Raw genomic sequence first — 27,049 nt, 5'->3', positions numbered from 1 at the left:
CCACACTTCAGACAAAGTCTGCAATGAAACCACAGTTGCTTTGTAAATATGATCTGTGAACTGCCAACCTATCCATTAATCCAGAAACATCTATCCCCTACAGGATTTTTTTTATTTTTATGGTTACTGCTTATTTGATTATCATATCAAATAATTTCACATTTTTACATTTTTTGCAATTTTGAAGAAGTATTGTTATTGTTGTGATTAGGACATGATGACCAAATAATCGTTGCAGGTTTAACTTGTTGCACCCATTGGGTGAACTGAGAACAAGTCCTTAAGTCCTTAAATAAGTTGTTTGACTTTTGTCCATGGCACAAACCCACACAGATTCACACATATACAGGTGCATCTCAATAAATTAGAATGTCGTGGAAAAGTTCATTTATTTCAGTAATTCAACTCAAATTGTGAAACTCGTGTATTAAATAAATTCAATGCACACAGACTGAAGTAGTTTAAGTCTTTGGTTCTTTTAATTGTGATGATTTTGGCTCACATTTAACAAAAACCCACCAATTCACTATCTCAAAAAATTAGAATACATCATAAGACCAATAAAAAAAAACATTTTTAGTGAATTGTTGGCCTTCTGGAAAGTATGTTCATTTACTGTATATGTACTCAATACTTGGTAGGGGCTCCTTTTGCTTTAATTACTGCCTCAATTCAGTGTGGCATGGAGGTGATCAGTTTGTGGCACTGCTGAGGTGGTATGGAAGCCCAGGTTTCTTTGACAGTGGCCTTCAGCTCATCTGCATTTTTTGGTCTCTTGTTTCTCATTTTCCTCTTGACAATACCCCATAGATTCTCTATGGGGTTCAGGTCTGGTGAGTTTGCTGGCCAGTCAAGCACACCAACACCATGGTCATTTAACCAACTTTTGGTGCTTTTGGCAGTGTGGGCAGGTGCCAAATCCTGCTGGAAAATGAAATCAGCATCTTTCAGCAGAAGGAAGCATGAAGTGCTCCAAAATTTCTTGGTAAACGGGTGCAGTGACTTTGGTTTTCAAAAAACACAATGGACCAACACCAGCAGATGACATTGCACCCCAAATCATCACAGACTGTGGAAACTTAACACTGGACTTCAAGCAACTTGGGCTATGAGCTTCTCCACCCTTCCTCCAGACTCTAGGACCTTGGTTTCCAAATGAAATATGAAACTTGCTCTCAACTGAAAAGAGGACTTTGGACCACTGGGCAACAGTCCAGTTCTTCTTCTCCTTAGCCCAGGTAAGACGCCTCTGATGTTGTCTGTGGTTCAGGAGTGGCTTAACAAGAGGAATATGACAACTGTAGCCAAATTCCTTGACACATCTGTGTGTGGTGGCTCTTGATGCCTTGACCCCAGCCTCAGTCCATTCCTTGTGACGTTCACCCAAATTCTTGAATCGATTTTGCTTGACAATCATAAGGCTGCGGTTCTCTCGGTTGGTTGTGCATCTTTTTCTTCCACACTTTTTCCTTCCACTCAACTTTCTGTTAACATGCTTGGATACAGCACTCTGTGAACAGCCAGCTTCTTTGGCAATGAATGTTTGTGGCTTACCCTCCTTGTGAATTGTCTTCTGGACAATTGTCAGATCAGCAGTCTTCCCCATGATTGTGTAGCCTAGTGAACCAAACTGAGAGACCATTTTGAAGGCTCAAGAAACCTTTGCAGGTGTTTTGAGTTGATTAGCTGATTGGCATGTCACCATATTCTAATTTTTTGAGATAGTGAATTGGTGGGTTTTTGTTAAATGTGAGACAAAATCATCACAATTAAAAGAACAAAAGACTTAAACTACTTCAGTCTGTGTGCATTGAATTTATTCGTTTATTTTACACGAGTTTCACAATTTGAGTTGAATTACTGAAATAAATGAACTTTTCCATGACATTCTAATTTATTGAGATGCACCTGTATATACCCTTTAAACCCCCCACACACATTTGAATAGGCATGAATCAACACGCACCCACACCTTCACAGGGCAATGACCATATACACTGAGTAAGGCTCAAAGTAGCTCTACAATGTGTCAGTCTCCCAGAGACCAATTTCCAGCATGAATCTCAAGCTGTGGCTGCTGCTTCTCTTTCTCTTTGCTGAAATTGTTCCTGCACAGGTGTGTATGAACAATCACCTACTCTGATATATCTCAGCATCATTCACTGCTTTGCTGTCACATTTCTTTATTCTATCCCTCTTGTGGAACAGCATCAGAATTCTGTACATCTAAGAAAGCATTGCCACGAACATAAAAAAAAATAAATAAATAAAAATACACTGTGCAGTATTTTTTAATGACGTAAATGAGTTTTTGTCATTTGAATGTCAGATATCACTTGTCGAATTGAATATATTTTCGAATTTTTGAGCAGACTGGGGTCTCTGTTTTGTCAATTGTTTAATTTGTCTGGATAAAACAATGCATTTAATAAGAGGGTTTCTCACCTGTTAATAGTTAAAGAACAAACATGATGAACATGACAGACATGGGAAACATGATAAACAACATGGGAGGCATGGTGAACATGGACATGGGTGGCATGGTAAACATGGAAAGAGGAAGAGTGAAGGGTAAGTCATTTTTGGGTTGAATGGCGATCTAATATATACTGTAATATATGCCTATATGCATATTTTTCATTTCAAGTGTTTTCATTGCAACTCATATATCTCTATATTGTAACAATGCTGTTATCTTTATACACTAGATTTGATTGCAGAGTTTGATATGCCAGATGACTCATCAGATGATGATGATGCAAACGATTGGCTGTTTGAACTTCAAGATGTCAAAGGCAAGATTCCCTTACCAAGTGTTCTCCTTTAATTGTGTGTGTTATGGTGAACACTGTCTAATCATATACAGACAGGGTTTGTGTGTGTGTGTGTGTGTGTGTGTGTGTGTGTGTGTGTAACAGAACAGGTTACAAATTGGTGTCCCATTACTTTTTAAACTAATATCAAACATAAAATTAACATAGCATGAAAAGTAGTAACAATCTCAACAATCTCATTCCATTTTATTAATTTGAAAACAAATTGTATAGTGTTAGTGTAACTCTGTTACCCAAGTTATTGTAAGAAAAGTCATCATCATTGATCAATTCAAATCAAATCAATAATATACATGCACTCTTCCTTCCCTTTATATATTGTGCCCCTCTGGTTATTCAGGAAAATCCATGTAAGAATGGCGGTGTTTGTGAGGAAAAGAGAGACAAATTTAAATGCAAATGCCCCAAGCAGTTCAGAGGCAGAAGATGCGAGAGAGGTATAGGAGCACACTTCACATCAATTGTACATTTATATAGATCAGTGAAGTCATGCTTGAGTACTAAAATGAATTGATGTTTGTTTTAGGAAAAAGAGTTTGTAAGAGGGGAACCTGTGGGAAAGGACTGTGTCTTCTGACCCAAAATCCTCCCTACTATACATGCAAGTGTATTCCACCATTCGCGCCACCAAACTGCAAAACACGTAAGACTTCCAGCACTGAACTTATGCTGCAACAAGCCAACTTTTCTTAAAAAACATAAGCATTTTGGAGCTAGTTTTAGAATGCTCAGACAAAAATTATGGTACAACAACTGAATTAATCTTTTTCTATTAAATGAAACTTTTCTATCTAATATGTGGGTCACATATTTATGTATTCATATATGCAACATACTGTATATTTGTATTATATGATTTCTGATATTTTGTCTAGCTTCTCCATGTACTCCAAACCCTTGTGAGAATAATGGCAAATATGTTAAGGACGAGGATGATTTTGACTGTGTCTGCGAAAATGGTTTCTTTGGAAAATACTGTCAAGTTGGTGAGCATATATCCATTTATAATTACAGGGCAACATTATTTTAAGTTCCTCTCGTTAATTAATGTATCTAAAATATTCCAAGTTTATCTTATAATGAGGTATTTTATAAATGTGATGCAAGTTCATTAAAAATTCAAAAACATCTGACTCAAAGTGGTAAACAGTCAAGAAAAAAGTAACGACATGTTTTCATGACACATTGAATATACATGGGTATACGTCTTAATGATTATTTTCAAGGTCTTTTTTCTTTTTTACTGACTTTAACATGATAACAAATTCAACACATAATTATAATGTGCTGTGATTGGCTCGTCAGACCCAAATGACTGCTACGGAGGGGATGGAGAGTCATACAGAGGGAAGGTGTCAGACACAGAAGAAGGGGATGAGTGTCTTGACTGGAACTCTGAATTTGTTCTGGATAAAGGATCCTTTCCTTTTAATGCATTTGCATCTACAACAGGCCTGGGACCCCATAACTACTGCAGGTTAAGAAAATAACCCAGACATACAAACATACATATATAGGCATGTCCATACTCACACATACAAACTATCATGCACCCACACCTATACATATTTACAGTGGAGTTCAAATGCTTGAGTCCACTTGTAAAAATGCTTCAATTTGGCTTTTTATTTTATTTTTATTAAATACAGTTAAATCCACAAGTTTTGTGAAACCTTATGGTCCATGTTATCCCAGCACGATCTGAGAATGTTCCAAAGAGCATCTTGTGTGCTTCTGGAAGAAATCAATGATTTAACATTTTTCAGCATGCATACACACGTAGAAGTTTGTAAGCTTGGGCAGCGTTGGATGTGTTACCATAGTAATCAGATTGTAATCTGTAATTAATTAAAATTCCAATACCCCTCTGTATCACAGAAACCCAGATGGAGATAAGAAGCCATGGTGCTTTATAAAGAGGAACAAAAGACTCCTATGGGATTATTGTGATGTCAGAAAATGTCCCACGCCTGGTAAGACTCATGGCAAAGCCACAGTGTGGTTTATAATCAGATTTTTCCATTAATGAATTGCATCCTCAGCTGTAAGACAACATCAATATACCGTAAAGTCTTTAGTTCTGCAGCCTTCAGAGTGACATTCAGGTAACATTTTCCAATTGGATACCCAACATTTTACATCTGGTAAGACTGATGACAAAGCAACAGTGTGATTTATACATTGAGGGATTGCATCAAGAGATGTAACTCCATTTGAAAGGCTGCCACTAACCTCCAACAACAAACCTGCTCTGTGGCCTTCACAGCAGCTGAAATGTCATTTCCCTATCTATCACTCACTCGACGTTGTGTCGATATAGTGACACTCGGGGTCACTCTTGGGAGCCCTAAACACCTCTGCTTTTTGGAATTTGCATGCCACTCCCCTGGACATATGGGTATAAAAGGAGCTGGCAAGCAACCACTCATTCAGATTTTCTCTTCGGAGCAGAGCGATTGCATTCAGTGCACTGAATTCAGTTCACCACAAACTGCTGGATTTTATGGCACATTTCAGCGGCTTCTCCCCCTCTGCACCCGTGGAGTGCAGAGAACGCCCCTGGGTGCTTCGGCAGAGCAAACAAAAGAGTATATTCTCTATCTAAAAGAGCGGCACACACAGAACGTCTTTTTAAAGATGCCTTTCCCTTTGTGTGTTATTCCTGGTTGGAGTCATTATCTCTCCGCTTCTGACGGCCACGATCGCTGCCTTACGTGTCTGGGCGCTGCCCACGCGGAGACATCATTCATGGATGGGTCTTATCCTCATTGCGAGAACATGACCATGGCAACGTTGTGGTCATGGCTTGCCTTCGTAAGAAAGCAAGCCACCCCAGCGGCTCTCCACCTCGGTCCTTCTACCTACGGGTATGAGGCCGTGTCGGCTAGCACTGGGGGCGATTTGGGACCTCAATGGGAGCACCTCCGCTTGGTAACCCCCCACAGACCTCCCATTCCTCAGGACGCTCGCTTGCCCCGGTCGGGCTCTCGGATGAGACCGCCGGCTCGTCTCAGGGCAAGTTCGACCTCTTATTCGGGGCCTGGGAAGACGATGAGTTATCGAGCGCAGCATCAGAGAGCGGGCTCATCCATTCTGACGTGGAGGCTTCGGCTGGGCTTCCTCCTTCGGGTATGGTCGCCCAGTCTCAGGCCGACGCAGAGATGATGGACATGCTTTCCCGGGCAGCCGCGAGCGTCGGGCTAGAGTTGAACCCTCCACTCTCCCCTGAACCTTCGCAGCTCGATGATTGGTTCCTGGGCCCAGAGCACCACTCACAGCCGTGCCCTGCACCGGTCCCTTTCTTTCCGGAGGTGCATGAGGAGCTGACAAGCCGGACGCTTAACATTCAACATCATCAACTGCCTCGAGTTGTTGGCAGTATTGCTCGCCCTGCGGAGGTTCCGGCCGTTGATCCAGGGCAAGCACGTGTTGGTCCAGACGGACAACACGGCAACGGTAGTGTACATCAACCTTCAAGGCGGTCTACGCTCCCATTGTATGTCACAACTCGCCCGCCGTCTCCTCCTCTGGAGTCAGCAGTGCCTCAAGTCTCTACGAGCCACTCACATCCCAGGCAACCTCAACACCGCAGCGGATGCGCTGTCACAACAGGTTACACTCAGGGGAGAGTGGAGACTCCACCCCCAGATGGTCCAGCTGATTTGGAGTCGATTCGGTCGAGCACAGGTAGACCTGTTTGCTTCCCGGGAATCCTCCCACTGCCCGCTTTGGTACGCCCTGACCGAGGCACCCCTCGGTATAGATGCGCTGGCACACAGCTGGCCCCTGGGACTACACAAATATGCATTTCCCCCAGTGAGCCTACTTGCACAGACCCTGTGCAAGGTCAGGGAGGATGAGGATGAGGTCGTCCTAGTAGCACCCTACTGGCCCACCCAGATGTGGTTCTCAGACCTCATGCTCCTCACTTCCATCAAGAGGGTATGGAACCTGCAGGCGTTCTCTGTCAGCGAATTGTGCCTGGAGTTCGGTCTGGGTTACTCTTACGTGATCCTGAGACCCCAACCGGGCTATGTGCCCAAGGTTCACACGACCCCTTTTAGGGATCAGGTGGTGAACCTTCAAGCACTGCCCCAGGAGGAGGCAGACCCAGCTTTGGCGTTGCTGTGTTCAACCCCTGTGGGGTTACGAGCCCACTCTACTAGGAGTGTAGCGGCCTTCTGGGCCCTGACCAGTGGCGCCTCTTTGGCAGACATCTGCAGAGCAGCGGGCTGGGCAACATCCAATACCTTTGCGAGGTTCTATAATCTCCAGGTTGAGCTGGTTTCGTCCTGTGTGTTATCAGGTACGAGCAGGTAAGTTCTGGAACAGCTGGCCGGGTGTACTGCTTGCGCATAGTGCCTTTCCCCTCCCAAGACGTGCGCTTTTGACTCCCAGTCGTGTTCACAAGTTATGATCCCTGGATGACTTTCCTCCTTAGCCCTGTGGCAGACGAGTTTGTGGAGGAACTCGCTGCCGGCCCAGTACACGTGCTAACTAAGAGTACTGAGGTTCCTCTGCCCCCGGTCACTGTGTTTGTAGAACTCCTCCCCCGTTGGGTAGGACCTACCATGGGACTTCTCCACATGACATACTTCTGACAAGACTCGGTAAGACCATGTGATGTATTTCCACTCGAAATGCAACCCCCCCCCCATCCGGGTGGGGTTTGATCTCCGCGGTGTCTTCCTCTTGGGAGTGACACCCCCCCGACGTAGACACTTGTGGCCCCCAGCCGGTAAACAAAATTCCACTCTTTTTGGGGAGAAAAAAAGGAAAAGAGGCCACGGCTGTCCCTATTTGTTGGGTAGTCGACTTGTTCCCAAAGGACTGTTCAATGCTCATAAGAGCGTTACGGGAGGTTACGTGATGGCCTGGTGCGCTGGTTATGAGGCAAACAGTGGTCTGCCCATCTTGCACCACCAGTCCACGTAACCAGTCCACATTTGTTTGGCCATGTAATTCCCTAATTCATTCTAATGAGGTTTTGAGAGTTTTCTGAATGATGTGATGATCTAACACAGCCTGACCTGCTTAACAATTTCATCCTCTACATTTTTTGGAGACAAATTTGTTCTTTTCCCACAATGTCATCCACCACAGAAATGGTCCCCACCAAGTCTGAGGCCTTCACAACCCCAGAGAGTATCACTTCAATCACAGGAATCACTTCTCCTCCTCCACTAATCGCATCATCTCACAATGCCACTTCATTAACCAGGAGTTTTGCTACATGTGGTAAACCTCAGCCAAAGAAACAACTAAACCGGATTTATGGGGGTCTTAAAGCTATTCCTGGAGCCCATCCATGGCAAGTGTCAGTGCAGGTCAAACCTAAAGGGTCCACCCAGGAATATAAACACATCTATGGAGGCACCCTTATCAAATCTTGTTGGGTGCTGACTGCGGCCCACTGCATGTAAGTATGTCCTTTGCTACAATCCTATAATACAGTCCTTTATCCACCCAATGAACACAGACAAATAGAGGTAGAGGACATATTCAAGGAATGGTTTACCCCAAAATGAGAGCATTTTGCTTTTTGTACAGTGGTAGAAACCAAGATTACCGTGTTGTGATGGGAGGAGTAAATCTGGGGATAAATGAGCCAGCAGACCAGACTCTGCAAGTGGAGAGTTTCATCGTCCACGAGAAGTTTAAGGAAACCCCAAACGTTGTCTACAATGATATCGGTGATTGTTCTGGACACTTGTTTTGTGCAAACAAACAGGGTTTAAATAGTAGTCATTTGTTTAATATACATTTTTGTAACACTTTGGGGATTTTTATGTTTTGATTTTCTAGTGCATCTAGTGCTGATTTTCTTGTCGAAGATTTTCTTATTACTTGGACAACACTTTTAGTCTTTTACGTCTTATATCTATTGTATTCAGAGCACAAAGGTTTTTAAGCCAATTCCCTTGGTAAATGTTATGTGACTATTCACTATGAATCCACATAAAAATCACAATATGATAACCAGTGTCAAACATTTTCTTTTTTATATTAAGGGGCAACATATTCCCACTGTATTTGATTTTCAGGGTCATATTTTAGTTTTACGAGGGCATATTTTTTTTCCACTACTAAAGAATACTAACCTTTTCTACAAAAACCACAGACTTAAAATAAAAAATTATTTATACAGGTGCATCTCAATAAATTAGAATGTCGTGGAAAAGTTCATTTATTTCAGTAATTCAACTCAAATTGTGAAACTCGTGTATTAAATAAATTCAGTGCACACAGACTGAAGTAGTTTAAGTCTTTGGTTCTTTTAATTGTGATGATTTTGGCTCACATTTAACAAAAACCCACCAATTCACTATCTCAAAAAATTAGAATACATCATAAGACCAATAAAAAAAACATTTTTAGTGAATTGTTGGCCTTCTGGAAAGTATGTTCATTTACTGTATATGTACTCAATACTTGGTAGGGGCTCCTTTTGCTTTAATTACTGCCTCAATTCGGCGTGGCATGGAGGTGATTAGTTTGTGGCACTGCTGAGGTGGTATGGAAGCCCAGGTTTCTTTGACAGTGGCCTTCAGCTCATCTGCATTTTTTGGTCTCTTGTTTCTCATTTTCCTCTTGACAATACCCCATAGATTCTCTATGGGGTTCAGGTCTGGTGAGTTTGCTGGCCAGTCAAGCACACCAACACCATGGTCATTTAACCAACTTTTGGTGCTTTTGGCAGTGTGGGCAGGTGCCAAATCCTGCTGGAAAATGAAATCAGCATCTTTAAAAACTGGTCAGCAGAAGGAAGGATGAAGTGCTCCAAATTTTCTTGGTAAACGGGTGCAGTGACTTTGGTTTTCAAAAAACACAATGGACCAACACCAGCAGATGACATTGCACCCCAAATCATCACAGACTATGGAAACTTAACACTGGACTTCAGGCAACTTGGGCTATGAGCTTCTCCACCCTTCCTCCAGACTCTAGGACCTTGGTTTCCAAATGAAATACAAAACTTGCTCTCATCTGAAAAGAGGACTTTGGACCACTGGGCAGCAGTCCAGTTCTTCTTCTCCTTAGCCCAGGTAAGACGCCTCTGACGTTGTCTGTGGTTCAGGAGTGGCTTAACAAGAGGAATACGACAACTGTAGCCAAATTACTTGACATGTCTGTGTGTGGTGGCTCTTGATGCCTTGACCCCAGCCTCAGTCCATTCCTTGTGAAGTTCACCCAAATTCTTGAATCGATTTTGCTTGACAATCCTCATAAGTCTGCGGTTCTCTCTGTTGGTTGTTCATCTTTTTCTTCCACACTTTTTCCTTCGACTCAACTTTCTGTTAACATGCTTGGATACAGCACTCTGTGAACAGCCAGCTTCTTTGGCAATGAATGTTTGAGGCTTACCCTCCTTGTGAAGGGTGTCAATGATTGTCTTCTGGACAACTGTCAGATCAGCAGTCTTCCCCATGATTGTGTAGCCTAGTGAACCAAACTGAGAGACCATTTTGAAGGCTCAGGAAATCTTTGCAGGTGTTTTGAGTTGATTAGCTGATTGGCATGTCACCATATTCTAATTTTTTGAGATAGTGAATTGGTGGGTTTTTGTTAAATGTGAGCCAAAATCATCACAATTAAAAGAACCAAAGACTTAAACTACTTCAGTCTGTGTGCATTGAATTTATTTAATACACGAGTTTCACAATTTGAGTTGAATTACTGAAATAAATGAACTTTTCCACGACATTCTAATTTATTGAGATGCACCTGTATAATCTGATTTAGTGCTGGTCTGACTGGTAGGCAAGCATAGCTACTGTTAACCAGAAAAATATGCTGGTTAACCAGAATGGTCTTTCTGGTGAATCTGGTTGAAGTCTTGCTGGTTAAGATAAGAAACCTGGACATTTGCACAACACATGCTTGGTGACCATCAATGCTGGTCTTTTCAACAGGGCAGTATGATTCTGGTATAAATCATTCAATTTCCTTTTTTTGGAGCAGCTCTGTTAAAGATGAAAGCTACCAATGGAGTATGTGCTAAGGAAACTCAGTATGTGAAGATAGCTTGCTTGGCCGAAGAACCTTTTGCAGATGGAACAGAATGCAGCATCTCTGGGTGGGGAGCCACAGAATTCTGTATGTTTCTATACATCTGTGTTTAAGGAGTTTGGATTGAAAACTGTCTGAGAAATTAAATGAGTCTATGAAAGGATTAATTTGTTATCTTTACTCCTACTTAACCACTGAAATGGAATCAATCCATTGTCTCTTCCTTTCCCTCAACAGTGGACTATGTCTCTATCCATTTGCTTGATGCACAAGTTTTGCTGATCTCTCAGGAGGCTTGTTCCAGCAATAAAGATTATTCAGCTCTGTTGGATGATGGCATGTTTTGTGCTGGCTATCTTAAGGGAGGAGTAGACTCCTGTCAGGTGGGTCATCAGTTTGGGGCATATGCATAAGCTGACTCTTATCATTGTTTATACCTAACAATAAAAGGCAAGTTATGAGGGAGCTGGTACTGCAGTGTAACCAAAATACAATTTTAAATATTAATGGAAGAAAAAAAAAACAAAAAGAAAAAAAAAAAACGAGTCATTCTTTTGTGGTCAGATGACGATACTGATGTAGTTGAGTGACAAAATCTCTCTGTCTTTCTTTCTCTCTCTCTGACAAGGTGACTCTGGTGGGTCTCTCACCTGTGATAGGGATCAAACACATTATATCTATGGTATAGTGAGCTGGGGAGACAACTGTGGGGAGAAGGACAAGCCTGGTGTCTATACCCGAGTCCTTAAATATGTGGACTGGATCAATGAAAAAACTGCTGAGGGGGCATAGTATGTCTATAAAAGATTAACCACAGCCACAGTGTGGTTTGCTGTGTAAACTGAACTGCCAGTTGTGCTTTGTACACACGTTGTGAATTGTAGAGTTTGATATTAATCTTTTGGCACAATAAAAACTTGTACATCATCATGGGATATGTTCTCCAATTTTTTACCTTTCTTTTTTTTTTTTTTTTTTATCTATGTGACATGGGGATAAATGTGTAATTCTGCTTACACAAACATATTCCAGTTTATACACTGAAAAAATGTTAACCTGAAATTGTTACCCCAAATGTCTATTTCTACTTGATCTATAAAAAATACTTTTGTATGTCTAACCTAAATTGTCAGGTAAATTTAGTTAGATTCAATAATGTTTTTTAAATGGAATAAAACCTGTTAATTTTTATGTTACCACATGAAGAATATTTTTTATATTACCTGATAAAACATTTTTTCAGTGAACTATGACTTAAACTTATGATCATAAACACAAGTAAAGAAGACACAGAAATCATTTCTCATGCTTGAGAGCTTAAACATCTCCTTGATTAAAATGTCAGGCTGCCTGCTACTATTTCATGTCTTTTACTAGCAATATTACATCCTACTTTTACTAACTACATTAACTGTTATACTGTAGATAGGCATTCTATACAATGTTTTTTTTATTATTTTTTTTTTAAATTATTATTTCTTTTATTTTATCATGGAATATGTACCACAATACATCAAGTAACTATTGCTTATTCTATCATTTAGCATTGCCATCCATACAGAAATTTGATATATGGCCATATACACATAAGTTTAAAATTATAGTTTATATTAGCCTTTATTTGGCAATATATGAACATATTCAAATTCCACTATGATGTAAGAAAATAGGTTACACATATGAAAATGGCAATTTATGTTGTATTTTAAAAAGGTATGCTAAATATGTATGTATATGTACAAGTATATAACTTTTCTATCAGTCAGAACAATGCATGAACATACATAAAATCCCAGACCCAGCCATAATTTTGTCTTCTGTAGGGGACATTGTGGTTTTCATATTTCTCGGAGCCCATAAATGCCACAGTTGTAAATCTTAAAGTAAAGACCCTGGACATTTCAGAGATACCTAATGTTTTAAGGTTTGGCCAAAAAATTTCTTACATCACAATTCAGCACATTTTATTAACAGATTAACAATATGTGTATTATTTTGTACTTACAAATAATATTTGACTGTATTTCTTTTCTTTCTTTTTTTAAATGTAAATATGCATCTCAAGAAAAAAATGAGTGAGTTTCCAAAGCAGGATATGATTCTTTTTTTATTTTTATTTTTTATTTTATAAATGTATTTTTACAAGAAAGGCATTGATTTCTTTGATGTCCTCTGTAGGGGACATGGGGACTCAATACTTGTGTTTTCACCTCTGGGTAACAATGCAGGTGAAAAGGGTAAACCAATAAAATAACCATATTTCTATAAAATATGAGATATTCCTATGAAATGAGATTGCAGTTCCAGAGTGCTGACAAACACTCATTATAATTGTACACTGATTAAATGCAGGCACTGCTAATTCACATGTTTACAGGAGTGCAATAAGAAAAACACCATATAAACATTGTTTATATAGATATTTTCTTTAAGGCAGTGTTAAAAATTAGCTCAAAACTTAAAACTTTTTATGGAAAAAACATTCCTTCATTTTCATATAGTCACCAGGTTCTGACGTCCTCTACAAAGGACATCAAATAAAATTGGAAAAATTATTGTGATGTTTTTTATGCCACAGACACTATATTGACATTAAAAAAAATTGACATTTTACTGGGTCTCAGAATTTGTGTTTTACATATTTTGCTATATATCATATGTCTATATGGGCAATCACAATTATTCTTACTGATGATTAATTCAATTGTGCTAACATGATCATACTACTTTCAGTTTTGTGTTGAGATCACATTAAAAGGTCTGCAAGTTAAGAGTGTTGTTCAAAGTAATCAATTGTTGCTCTCAAAGTTCCCTACAAAAACTAAATAGAATTGTTACAACATAATTGTAGCAGACCCAATGTTATTTTGTTGAAACAAAATAACAAAACTGCAGAAATATCTTTGTGCAAACCAACCTGTGCTAAGAAACTTGCCCTTCTACACATTATGCATCACAGGTGTAAGTTTTTAAAGATGGTTAGGATTGACAGATCTTAATAGGTTTTGAGTTTGTCCCCTGAAGATCATGACCTGGACATAGAGCCAGATGCAGAGAATCTGTAAATGTCCCAGCACAGAATGAGAACAGTGGCATCATGCTATCAACCCCTAAAAATGTCACAAGACCCCCGGGAAAGCTGCAGAGGATCCCTATCTTATGGAAGCAAGTGGAGATGGGCAAAGGATGGGCAGTACCTCCATGCCAGGCATTATAGTCTCCATCAAAGTATTCCAGACACCAGGAATCAGCATGCCGGCCCAGCCAGCAATCCTCCTTTTGCCCTTTTCTAGGGATGGAAGGGTAGGTGAGTCCCAGCTCCCAGTAGATCTTTCCACTCACATCTACCTCCCAGTAATGGCGGCCAGAGTTCCAGCACTGGAGGCTGAGGACATTAAGGGTGGTATCAAAGCGTCCCTCTTGCTCAGGGACATCCTGCCAAACATCTGTGAAAGTGGCACAGTCCCCTGGAGATGAAATAATCAGCTTTGGGTGGGCAGTGGTAGGATCCAGGGACACTTCTGTGTAATCTGGAAAGTCAAGACAGAGGATCTAAATTAGAGGTGTAAGAAGTATCTGTTTTGACCTAAACTTTATATCCTTGAAAGAAGCTAAGCAATCAAAATAAATAAATAAATAAAAGGGATAATGTCAGAGGGTGAGGGGAGACAAAGTGACCCAAATGCAGAGGGAAACAGTCAATGAGTTTATTAACAACAAAGTTTGTAAACAAGGACAGGCGCACCCGGCACCGGCTGCAGTGATGAGCAGAGTCAAAAGCTATAGCCGCTCAGTGGGCTAAGGAATGAGTATGTTAGTATGATGAGTACGTGCATTGTGGAAGTCAGGAGCAATCCGAAGAGAGTCAGTTGAAGCTGGTGTGGTGTGAAGCAAAGCCCAGGTGAGTTTCTCCCTCGACACGTGGGCAGAGACTGAGGAATCCTCCTCCAAGGGAATGTCTAGGTTACTGTTGTAACCCCCATTCCATGATGGAGGGAACAAGACGTTGTGTCGATGTAGTGACACTAGGGGTCACACTTGGTCACACCTCTGATCTTTGAGAAAGGGCCAATGAAATTTGGCGAGTTGAATTTGCATGCCACTCCCCCAGACATACGGGTATAAAAGGAGCTGGCGTGCAACCACTCATTCAGGTTTTGTGCTGAGCAGCCGAGACAGAGTCCCGGCAATCACAGCAGGTAGTTCAGTGTTGTGGCAGGAGGGACACAATGTCTCGTTCCCTCCATCAGGGAACAGGGGTTACAACAGTAACCTAGACGTTCCCTATCTGTCACTCACTCGACGTTGTGTCGATGTAGTGACACTAGGGGTCCCTATACAAAACACCACAAACAGCTGAACTGTGTTAAGTGGATAGGCGGTGCAGGTGCAGGCAGGCCACTGCATGCCAAGTAACAAGTGCACTGGTCCCATCATAACCTTCCCAGTGCCCCGTGTACATTGTAAGGACCCTCGCTCCCCGAAAGCATAAAAGGGGGGGATCAGACATACCCCCAATGGGAACAGGCTGCACCAGCTGGGCCAGCCTTTTCTCTTCTTTCTTCTCCCGGAGAAAGAACTTGCTTGATTCCAGCTGGGGCCAAATGTATTTGAGTCGGTGTAGGTGTCCTTGGAAAAAGACACCGTGGAGACCACACCCTGCCCGAAGGGGAGGTAACTGTGTGGAAATACATCACATGGACTCACCAAGTCTTGTCGGCAGTGTCGCATGTGGAGAAGTCCCCATGGTAGGTCCTACCCAGAGGAGATGGAGCTCTACAAACACGGGGACCGGTGGCAGAGGGAACTCTGCCCAGGGGGAGACAAGGGTCTACCGTCAGGGAGACTGTACCGTGGAAGATTACGTCATATGGGGTTACCGACAGGGAACCAACGCATATGGGCACCTATCCCAGTACAGGGGCTAACCTGAACAGGGCATACTGACACAAGTACTGGGCCTGGCGTTGAATTCCTCCACCGAATTGCTTGCCGCAGGTGCTGAAGGAGGAATCCAGGGTTCGCCGATCCTGGGAACTCACATGGATGAAAGAGCGCACGTCTTCCCCTGGGGAAGGGGAAAGGTGTTTGTATGCCAGCGGTACACCCGGCCAGTTGTCCCGCCACTTACCTGTTCGTACCTGACAACACACGGGACGAAACCAGCTCAACCCGGTGATTGTAGAACCTTGCGAAGGTATTGGGTGTTGCCCAGCCCGCTGCTCTACAGATGTCTGTTAAAGAGGCGCTGTTGGCCAAGGCCCAGGAGGAGGCTACACTCCTAGTAGGGTGCACTCATAGTCTCAAAGGGGATGGCGCACCCTGGGCCCGGTATGCCAACAAGATGGCATCCACACTCCAGTGGGAAATCCTCTGTTTGGAGACAGCGTTCCCCTTCTGCTGTCCCCCGAAACAGACAAAGAGCTGCTCGGAGCATCTAAAGCTCTCCCTGTGGTCCAAATAGATATGCAAAGTGCGTACCAGACACAGCAACGACAAGGCTGGGTCTGTCTCCTCCCAGGGCAGCACTTGTAGGTTCACCACCTGATCCGGACCAACACATGCTTGCCCTGGATCAATGGCCGAAGCCTCCGCAGGGCTAGCAGAACCGCAAGCAACTCGAGGCAGTTGAGATGCCAATGCAGACGAGGGCCTGTCCAGGAACCTGCGGCTGCGTGCCCATTGCAAACTGCGCCCCAGCCCGACTTGGAGGCATCTGTCGTGACGACAACTCGCCTGGAGACCTGCTCTAGGGGAACCCCTACCCGTAGAAATGCTAGGTCCATCCAAGGGCTGAACAAGTGGCGGCAGATCGGCATGACAGCCATGCGATGCGTGCCACGGCGCCAAGCCCATCTCGGGACTCGAGTCTGAAGCCAATGCTGAAGCGGTCTCATATGCATCAACCCAAGGGGCGTGACCACCGCCAAAGATGCCATATGCCCCAGAAGCCTCTGAAATTGTTTCAGTGGGACCGCTGTTCTCCCACTGAATGCTATCAGGCAATTCAGCACCGACGGAGCGCGCTCGTTCGAGAGACGAGTGGTCATAGTGACCGAGTCCAACTCCATCCCGAGAAAAGAGATGCTCTGTGCCGGGGCGAGCTTGGTTTTTTCCCAGTTGACCTGAAGCCCCAGTTGGCTGATGTGGCTGAGCACCAGGTCCCTGTGTGCACACAACAGATCTCGAAAGTAAGCTAGATTCAGCCAGTCGTCGAGATAGTTGAGAATGCGGACGCCCACTTCCCTTAGCGGAATGCACCATTAATTTAACCACTGGAGTCATATGGATGCTGACTACCTATTCTTTTTGGAGCTTCAAAAGTCGAATCACCATCCACTTGCATTTTAAGGACCTACTGAGCTGAGATATTTTTCTGTTTCTCTTCAAATGTGTTCTGCTGAAGAAAGAAAGTCACACATCTGGGATGTCATGAGGGTGAGTAAATGATTATTGAATTAAGTAATTAGTTAATGTTAATTTCAACATATACTAATACATTTTTAAAATCAAAAGTAGCATTTGTTAACATTAGTTAATGCTCTTTGAACTAACGAACTAAAAGTGAACAATTGCATTTTTTAACTTTATTAAGTAACATTAACAAAGATTATTAAATGCTGTACAAATTATATGGTTAATTGTTTGTTCATGATACCTAATACATTAACTATCATTAATGAATGGAACCTTATTGTAAAGTGTTACCAAATAAATAAATAAATAAAGCCTGTTTTTAAGATTTACGCATTTCAGTTGCATGATATATTTCCAACAAACTGAATTGAGCATTCTTTAAAAAGAATAGGAATAAACAGAACAGCTATTATGAATTTAGAATAAGTATTTAAGTAAAATTAATGGAGTATGAACCTTGAAAATCTTATTAAACAAAATTCATAACTTTTTACCTATATTTCACCTATTTTTACTTTGCCATTTATTGATCTAATTCTATACTTTGTACAGTTAAGCATACTCAAATATCTCATTTAATAATCTAATTTAAACCATTTAAACAAATTTAATTTAAATTTATTTTATTTTTAATTTAACCAAATATTTATTTATTTATTTATTTTTTGAGTAGATATGCTGTAAGCTAAAACCAAATGAAAAACATTCATTTGGTTCAAGTTATTCATGTAACAGATTTTATGCTAATTGCACAATAACTCACAGCTCTTCAGCAGTCTCTTAGCAATGGGGGTCTGTGAACGAATGAACAGCAGTAGATTGTTGGTGAGGCCCAGTAACTGATCTGCTTTGGCCTCATCAAGTTTTATGAGACCTGGTTCTGTTGCTGTTAGCAATTCCATTACCCTGCCAATAAAATGGAGATCAGCACTGCTAATAACAGCTGTACTTCTTCATTAAAAGGTTATTACCTTCAAGGTTCTATACCTTCTTTATATAATCTGTGGATTATGAATAATAAGATAAATATTATTCAGAATCAGCCTATCCAGCCATATAAAACAAGCTTCAATTAAAAAAGGTGCTGTAAGCGATTTTTTTATATGATAATGTCCCTATTTCCTGACAGATATCACTGAAATAGGTATCCTGAGAAATCGTATCTGCCTTTGTGACAGTTATAGGTTCTGTAAACAGCATACAGTCAAGACAGAATCCCAACCTTTTTTCAGCCAATCAGAAATATGTGCTGTCTGTCAATCACTCATTTGACATGCTTTTAGAGGGTGGGGTTTCTGGAGAGAGGGTGGCTAAGGCTAGTGGAAGTTAGCAAAAAGACTGAAATCAGTTACAGCACCTTTAAAAGCATACGTTTGTGCCAGTAAGCTAAAGAGATCTTCATAACTATGAAACGTTCCTCATGAAATAGTTGGCAAGCACAGTCTCTACAAGAGTAATGCCTCTGCAGGTCATTTCGATTTCATGGTGTCAGTCAAATGCATACCTCACATGGTGATAAAACAATTCTCTCTTAAAATAGGTTCTAAATATACATACCTGTTCTCATACATTGTGACCTTTAAGAGAGAAAGAGAGACAGAAGTACATAGTGATAATGCATTTAATGCAGGGTTAAGATATAGCAATGTAAATTTCATCAGTTGATTTAACTGGATGTTCATTCTGATATTTTCATAGAATGACAGTCTACTGTATGTCATCCATTTTGTTATGATAAATGAGTTGCCATATTGGAAAACAAATTAGAAGAAATGAAAAAAAAAAGTGTGGAGTGAGTGGAGAACAACGGATCTGTACAACAGATCAATTCAGACAAAAAAACTCACCCTGTCCCCAGACTGCATGCCACTGTCCATCAGCCCTTCATTCAGTTGAAACTCAATGTCTTTGAGAAGGACACAGTTCATCTCAATGAGGTTTTCCAGTGCTTGAATTGTAGCTGTCTCCTCCATCTCCAGCAGGGATAGAGTGATCCTACAGTCCTCCTCTAGAACTCTGCGCATCTCTTCATATTTCTTCATTATGCTTTCTCTCATCGCAGAGGACTTTGTCTGAGGAATATGAGAAAATGGTTGGAAACTTGACTCAGAGGGTTAAAGCGTACAAATGACAAAAATAAATATATGCTATACTGGTATACGGTATCCTGTGTGTGTATATATATATATTATCCTAAATATTGTACATTCCCTTTAGCCATTAATTTTTTTTTTAAATGAGTGAAATACATATCAATAAAGACCCAAAAATACCAATCACAACTCACTTTGATTTCTTTTTGTTTGCCTTTCAGTTTCTTCAGTCTACATTTAATTACTTCCCTTTGCCCAGTCAGACGATTCTGAATATTTTGTGGCATGTCTTGTTAGGGAAAAGAAAAGGCAGATGCATAAGTATGCAATGAGAATTTTTTTGGAATTAAAATGAGAGCAAACAAAACTTACCTGACACTGAGTGTTCATGTCAGCTTACTGAACTGGGTTGTCAGACTGACTGAGAGAGGCTCTGTGAAGGATATCCTTATGTTGCTTTCACAAAGCCTTTGGGAGTAATTTGCAACTCTGTGGATGTTCCAACAGGCACGATATTTTAAGGAGCTCATGCTTCCCTAAGAGTGAAAGCAGATCAAATGTGTGGGTTACAGTAGCCTGATCCTGCCAGAGATAAATGGCATTCACCTTGACTTGTCACTATGACGCATATGTCACTGGAGTGCTTGCCACCTGTGACAGGGCACTCACGTACCACCTCCTCTGTAAGCCATTTTTAGAGGTGGTATTTAAAGAAGTGAATAGTGAGACATTTTCCCATGTGGATTCATAAAAATCAGGCTCTGTAATACAGTCTGTGTATGCTCTCCAGAATGTGGCTATTTACTGTGTTACTTTAAGTGAAACGAAGTACTACAAGTGTATGATGGGAAATGGCAGGAATGAGAACATCATTTACAACCTTCATGAAGTAGCATGCAGGAGAGTCCACATTTCAGGACAGTGACAAAAAGATAACAGAATAAGACTGAACAGAAGAATGAAGGTAAAATTAATCACAAATAGTAAAAATCAGCTCCCTCAGAAAAAGCACAGCTCAATCCACCAGATGGCAGCAGAGAATACGCACCTAACTGAGTGTCTTGGAGAGTTTCTTGGAGTGTGAACTGCTACTGGTGTTCAAGATGTATTAATGGTGCTTTCTAAGGCAGGTGTCACTTACCATTGCTCGTACACATCATGGGCTACTCCTTTCAAAACCTAAACTTAAGTATTAAACTTTGGTGAATGACTCGTCCCACACCATTAGTGCTACGGACAATGTGTACGAACTGGATAGCTCACCACCAAAAATGAAAAATCAGTTATTGCTTATTCACACCTGTGTTGTTATGACACCATATGACTTACTTTCTTTTTCTTAACACAAAAGGAGAAATTGTGGAAAAAAATGTGTGCTCAGTGATGTCATACAATGGCAGTTTATGGTGACTGCCTCTACAAGCTTCATAAAGGACGCAAAAGTATAATTTAGAAATCTAATAAGTTATTTTATGCGATACATGACTTTTGGTGAGAAACAATCAAAATTCGAATGTATTACTTAGTGAAAATGCTCACCGACTGTTGCTGTCCTGTGCACGTTCATACTGAATTTGAATTTTTGGGTGAACTATCCCTTTAATGATACTTTGAATTGTGCGGCTTGTTGAGGAGAGGTGTGCTGTATTTTCGTTATTGGCAGCTGGTGGCCGAATGAGCCGGATGATTAAAAATCCCATAGAATTACAAGGAGGGACCTGGCCCATATTTAGGGACAAGAAGATCATAAGGGCTTGACATGGACTCTTTTGACTTGGGTCAGTAAGTAACCACCCAGCAATCACACTGAATACCCTAGCAATCGCCAAAAAAAAAAAACACCCTAGAATCATGGCAGCAAGTTTTGCATGGTAAACACCATGTTTGCTATCAAGAATGTAAAAATCTAGCTGGACATTTGCTTACAGTATGACAGAATGATGGTAGGCTACAACAAAAACAAAAACAACGGTAGGCAATATTGTACAAATACACTTAACAAAAACACTGAACAAATTCTAAACAGCATTATTGCATCCTTGAAGAGGACGCCACTCGAAAAATCATTAGCAAAGTGTGCACGCGATGGTCACTTCAAGAAAGTAATTTCAGCATATATAATGTTATCCTGTATAGCACATGCACGTGATTCATTTTGAAAACTGAAGGTGTGTCCTAAATTACTGTTCATATGTTCTCTGGAAACAACTTTCCACCCGGAGCGGTTCGTTGCGTGCGCCTGCCTTCACGAACGGGCGGCTGCTCCAGCTTCATGCTACTTGAGCTCTATTACAGCTTTAATTGAATGCAAGGAAAACAAAGATTAACAATTTAATTCAATCATCATTCCAGCGCTCCCCAGCGTTTCAATATGGTTCTCCCGCACAGGTGATTCTTGTCAGCCTCATTACCTCGCTGCACAGCCTGTTTATGGCATGCTCCATTCATCCATTCTGTTTGAAGTCATCTTCCAACATGACTATCACGAATGTTCTCCCTTCAAAGTGCCCTTCGGAGTGCGATTTATTCCATTTGGAACACAGGGGCAATCATGCAACAAGCGAACTTCCTCCCAAACGACCGTTACTCTAATTACAATGCTATGCTACAGCTCACTACAGCTATATACATCTTCTGTCTGAACAGACACGAGCCAAATTTGGCTCCACAAGAGGCGGACTGTGCGCCACGTCACAACACATTCATCATTCCAAAAACATGTCTTGCCTCCTCAGAATTTGAGCTCGCCACGCAGCCCCGAACACCATGAAGCAAGCGCTTCTACAAACTTCTACTCATCTCTAGACTTTAACATGACTTTCTCTCCTCCTGCCCAGGACAAACGCTTCCCGCAGGTAAAATCAATCCATTGTTTTCATTTTACTGACAAGTCTTCTCTACTTTTGCTCGAATCATTGGATTACAAACTCTTAACAAGCTCAACCATAGAACCTAATTGCTGCATGACTTGAAAAGCGTTAAACAATCCGTCATAATATTACACTCCACCCAAGTCTAAAGTAACGGGCTTAAATCGACGCCGGATGATTCAGCTGGCACTTTGCTTCATACTCGCAATATTTACATTTTTCTGTAGAATTGATTACAGGTCATCAACATAAGTTGTTTTATTCACCACACTACTGCAAACAGCACCCATATAGCATTTATTAAATCCAACACTCAGGCACAAACTCAATGTATTCATACGTCCAAGTCAAAATGAGTCAAGTCACCCCATGCAAATAATATAGAGATAAAGGAATTACTCACATTATGTTGGAAAACAATCTACAAAGCTCCATACCATTCGCTTAAGTTAAATAAACATCAGACTTTTTTATCTTGGTACTTAGTTTTAGGTGCTTTCTAATTTCATGACAAAGTGCCACTTTAAAGGATGCTGTACGTATACACACACATCCACGTTCCCTGACATTGCTTCACATATGTTCCCGACACTTAATCTAGAAAACATTATGCTTAAGGCGTCCGCAGAAGCTACGTTGACCATTTTACCATGTTTACTATTGGCTCTATACATCCCTAAGCAGCATAAACGTGCTGTCCAGGTGCTGCAACCATGGCGTCTTTTGGGTTGTGTGACTAAACCTCCCACTACACTGCAAACAGCACAAATACGCTGTCCAAGCGCCGCAACCGTGGTGTCTTTCAGGCCATGCGGCAAACTCCCACTACACTGCAAACAGCGCAAATGCTCCGTTCACATGCCACAACTGTGGCACGTCTTTGCATTCACAGCCCCGTAACCTATATTATGCCACTCATAACAAACAAACCATTACCCACCTAGTGATTGACACAATGAGGCTGTTTTAGATCTAAACATTTAACCATAAGCCCACACCTCTGCACCAATCAATTTCATTCGAACATAGCCAACCGAATGCCGTCCTTAACGACTAAACCCATTCGTATTGCAGAATGAGTTCTCGTTTATACGCAGCGTAAACCTTTCACACAAAAACACAGGCTCTTCCTGTTAAACACTGTGTGGTCCCGTGCTCAAGGATTCAGACCGTTTCGTTTCGCATAGGGAGCTACTTAAAAAATACAGCATATATTCACTTCCACAAAAACTGTGTTCTACCATTGAATGCCGTGCAGGCCCACACCTGTGGACCCAACCACCCGCAGCTTTGAACGAGCTCAGTAAAAAAAACAGCTAAAACATTCCCATGAATTGTATGCTTTCCCATTGAACGCAGTGCGGCCCCGTGCCGAGGATTCAGCCCGTTCATATCGCAAATGCACATGCAAGCTTGTATCCTGACATTGCTTCACATACATTCCAGACATTTAATCTAGCAAACAATTAAGTCTAAGTCGTCCGCAGATACCACGTTTACCATGTCTCTCTCAACAAGCGTTTGTACAAGCATGTTCGCAGGTGTCTTGCAACACCTAAGCTCACCATCCATCCTCAGACTATTTCACTGCTCCTTTTCTAACCTATTCTTTCTGCCAATATCCATACCTCTTCCCCTTCCTATCCATGGCCCACTAGAGCGGATTACCGCGTGAGGCTGCCTCTGCTGGACAACCCCGCTCCAGACCCATACCCCTCTTCACTTTATTCCCCTCCTTTATACCATTCTAATCTCCCCTACTCCAGAGCTGTTCCCTGCGCAAGGCTGCCTCCACAAGCGAACCTGGTCCCAAATTCCTTCTCAGCTAATGCCGTGCAGGCAAATGCTTGTGGATTCAGCCGCTTGCAGCACCGAACGAGCTCAGTAAAACGCAGCATATACCATTCTCACATGAATCACATGCTCTCCCATTGAACGCTGTGCGGTCCCACCCTCGAGGATTCAGCCCATTCAAATCGCAAAGAGGGGAGGGCTCTTGTTTAAAGCAACTCTAAACACTTCATCTGAATGCAGCACAAGCTCTCCTGTTCGAATGCAGCAAGAGTCACAACGTCCAAGCCGTGGGCTCTCCCGTCTGAATCACAGTATGGCTTTCCTGTTCAAACGCAATAAGGCTCTCCTGTCCATTGCATCTGGAGGGGGGCCCAGGTCGGTTCCGAGCAGCTAGGATTCACCCCTTCGCTCGGGGCGATCCTGCCAGACCGTGGGGGCGGCCTCCGTGGTCGGGTGTTGCAGACCCCTCCAACGTAATCACGTCAAGGACTCTCCCGTTCGAACTACAGTGAGGGGTCTCCCATCTGAATGCAATGTGAGCCACTGACTTTTATTTGTATTGTGGGCTTTTCTGTTCATGGCCCGGGGACGACTCCCCGTCGAATACAGAGAGGGCCCCAGTTCGAACGCAGGTTGGGCTTGCACGCTCAAGCGGCCGCCGAACCATCTTTCCACAGGGTTCGCCCGCTTGCCTCACGGGCCCATCCATCAAACCAACTGCATCTGGAGGAAGAATTAAGGTCATGCCTGGATGGCTTGGATTCACTCCTCCGCCCGGGGCGAACATGGGAGCGGCCCCCGTGTTTGGTCGTAATGATCCCTTCTGTGCATAACAGCTCATGCAAGACCTCATTTCTATGCAGCCATAACTGCCACTGTTCCTTCAGTGCTTCAACCTACATTCACACTCCAATCCCTACATATCTTGCACCTCCCAGTTTCCAGTCTGCCAAGCAGACCCTAGGGACTTCTTTGTCATTTCTGGTTCGTCTCTTTCTGGGGAAATAAGAGGCTTTTATCTCTTAATATAAATTTTAAAAATGTTATCTCTTCCTCTAAACTACAAGGCTCTGTAGCTAAAGACTAGCTGTCCCATTTCCTGGATTCTTTTGGGGGTATTCAAGCTCAGGTCAAGTCTCAAGCCTCGAGCCCTTCACCCTGGACAGCAAGCCACACACGTTTATACTATCCTCAATGCAGCATTACATTAATTTGCGAACTACTAAAATGGAGTTTCATTTACAAGTTATGGGAGGAGCAAGTTAATTTAATCCGACCAATCACACTGCCAGAGTAAGCATATATAAACAACTGCTTACCTCAACGTAGCATCTTTCGGCATCCCTCAACCTCCCCATATATATTCCATCAAAGCTAATCCAAGTCTGGGGGGGTATTTGAGCTTTTAATTTAAAAAAAATGAGACCTGGGAATCCCAAAATGTTGAACCGTATTTTCAAAGGATCGCAACACTCCACTCTCATATAGGTCACCGAGCGTATTAATCTCCCTCACAATCCACTCTGTCCAGCAGAAAAGAGACTTATTAATACATAACTTTGGGTCAAGCCATATGCTCTAAGCAACATTTAAATAAATATCCGAATTAAACACTCTGGACACTTTTGTCAATACTGCGTGCAAATGTGAGATAACGGGGTGTAACTTAAATTCTTCAGTTAGTTTGATAGGCTTTGCAATGGCAAAATGGGGCAAGAACTTCCTGTTCAATACAAAACCAGGGAGGGGCTCTCTCAGGTGGAAGCGACCAATGGGCCAGATGTCTGAGATCAAATGCATAATAATAAAACAAAATCTTGGGTAGGCCTAGCCCACCTTTGTCAATCGGCCTATGTAACTTGTTGAAATGTAATCTAAGATGTTTACCATTCCAAATAAAGGACTTCACTATGCTATCAAATTGCTTGAAATAAGAGAGGGTGATATCTACAGGGAGAGATTGTAGCAGGTAGTTGAATTTTGGAATACAATTCATTTTAATAACATTAACCTTCCCAATCATGGATAAATGTAATGAAGCCCACCTACTCACATAATTTAGACCATTTTAATAAAGGTTTTCAAGTTAACTCTAACTAAATCACACAAATTATCTGGGAATAAAATGCCCAAATACTTAATGCCCTGTTTGGGCCACTGGAAGGTGCCCGGCTGAAAATCCGTTACTGAGCAGTACTCTGTTAGAGCCAAAGCTTCAGATTTAGATCAATTGACTCTGTATTCTGAGAACTAAGAAAAGGAATTAATAATTCTGTGGAGCCAAGGCATAGATCTAGTGGGGCCAGAGACGAATAATAAAATATAATCTGCGTAAAGCAAAAGCTTATGCACCACATCTACCGCCATCACCCCTAGAAAATCATCTTCCTTTCTTATCGCGGCTGCTAATGGTTCCAGGGCAAGACAGAACAATAATGGGGAAAGAGGGCAACCCTGCCAGGTGCCCATATCCAGAGTAAAATAATCTGAAATTAATCAATTTGCTTGTACCTGTCACAGTCTGTCTCCCTCATTCTCTTCAAGGACTCTTATTTTGAAGTTTTCCCCTGGACATCATTTCCCATAGTGCACTGCCCTCATCACGTACATCTGTTTTTTTTTTTTATTATCCTCACCTGTATTCTATTCCATCATTTGTTCCTTTTGTATAAATATTCTCTAGTTTTATCCACTCCTTTGTCAGTCCTTGAAGTGTTACGTTGAGTTAGTGTAGTGTTGTTACGATTTGTTAGCTCCACTCCAGCGTTTGTTCCACTCCAGCGATTACTAGTGTTAAGATTTATTGTGTTTCCACTCCAGCAATTATTATTAAAGGATTTAAAGAATATGCTCCTGCTTCTCCTCTCTACCTCTTCCACTCCTAGACCCCAGCGTTACAGAAGGACTGACCGACAAAATACGGATATACTTTCCTGCTCTTCCAGATGTCCTCCTCTACTCCAGCAATCCCTCTAATCCTCCTCTCCCATTCGTCCAGATCCACATGAATCATGGAGTTTACCGGATTATT

The 27,049-nt window shown here is 41.9% G+C and overlaps 2 protein-coding genes across 2 annotated transcripts; one reads left to right on the top strand and one right to left on the bottom strand.

Annotated features, from left to right (window-relative positions):
* The first annotated feature begins 2,495 nt into the window (after positions 1–2,495).
* On the top strand, positions 2,496–11,636 carry LOC127414330 (hyaluronan-binding protein 2-like). Its single transcript, XM_051652262.1, has 12 exons — positions 2,496–2,571; positions 2,709–2,815; positions 3,175–3,271; positions 3,361–3,477; positions 3,710–3,820; positions 4,140–4,311; positions 4,713–4,807; positions 7,938–8,253; positions 8,385–8,527; positions 10,797–10,931; positions 11,082–11,231; positions 11,473–11,636. The coding sequence occupies exons 1-12, from the start codon at positions 2,496–2,498 to the stop codon at positions 11,634–11,636; spliced, it is 1,683 nt and encodes a 560-aa protein (XP_051508222.1).
* A 1,028-nt stretch (positions 11,637–12,664) lies between these two features.
* On the bottom strand, positions 12,665–21,884 carry LOC127413596 (probable E3 ubiquitin-protein ligase TRIML1). Its single transcript, XM_051650855.1, has 7 exons — positions 21,766–21,884; positions 19,727–19,890; positions 19,549–19,643; positions 19,109–19,333; positions 18,819–18,838; positions 18,025–18,167; positions 12,665–14,374 (listed from the first exon to the last, which is right to left on the bottom strand). The coding sequence occupies exons 3-7, from the start codon at positions 19,639–19,641 to the stop codon at positions 13,824–13,826; spliced, it is 1,032 nt and encodes a 343-aa protein (XP_051506815.1). The 5' UTR covers positions 19,642–19,643; positions 19,727–19,890; positions 21,766–21,884; the 3' UTR covers positions 12,665–13,823.
* Between the last annotated feature and the right edge of the window lie 5,165 nt (positions 21,885–27,049).

Source organism: Myxocyprinus asiaticus, chromosome 23 (genome assembly GCF_019703515.2).
Source record: "Myxocyprinus asiaticus isolate MX2 ecotype Aquarium Trade chromosome 23, UBuf_Myxa_2, whole genome shotgun sequence".
Taxonomy (NCBI): Eukaryota; Metazoa; Chordata; class Actinopteri; order Cypriniformes; family Catostomidae; genus Myxocyprinus; species Myxocyprinus asiaticus.
This window is presented reverse-complemented; position numbering and strand designations above follow the sequence as displayed.

Excerpts from the sequence above, each read along its gene's own strand:
- LOC127414330 (XM_051652262.1), top strand. The coding sequence starts at position 2,496 with ATGATAAACAACATGGGAGGCATGGTGAACATGGACATGGGTGGCATG. Across the intron at positions 2,816-3,174 it reads GCAAGATTCCCTTACCAAGT|GAAAATCCATGTAAGAATGG; the intron begins GTTCTCCTTTAA and ends CTGGTTATTCAG. Across the intron at positions 11,232-11,472 it reads AGTAGACTCCTGTCAGGTGG|GTGACTCTGGTGGGTCTCTC; the intron begins GTCATCAGTTTG and ends CTCTCTGACAAG.
- LOC127413596 (XM_051650855.1), bottom strand. The coding sequence starts at position 19,641 with ATGCCACAAAATATTCAGAATCGTCTGACTGGGCAAAGGGAAGTAATT. Across the intron at positions 18,839-19,108 it reads GCATGCAGTCTGGGGACAGG|GTCACAATGTATGAGAACAG; the intron begins GTGAGTTTTTTT and ends TCTCTCTTAAAG. Across the intron at positions 18,168-18,818 it reads GTCACAATGTATGAGAACAG|GGTAATGGAATTGCTAACAG; the intron begins GTATGTATATTT and ends TTTTATTGGCAG.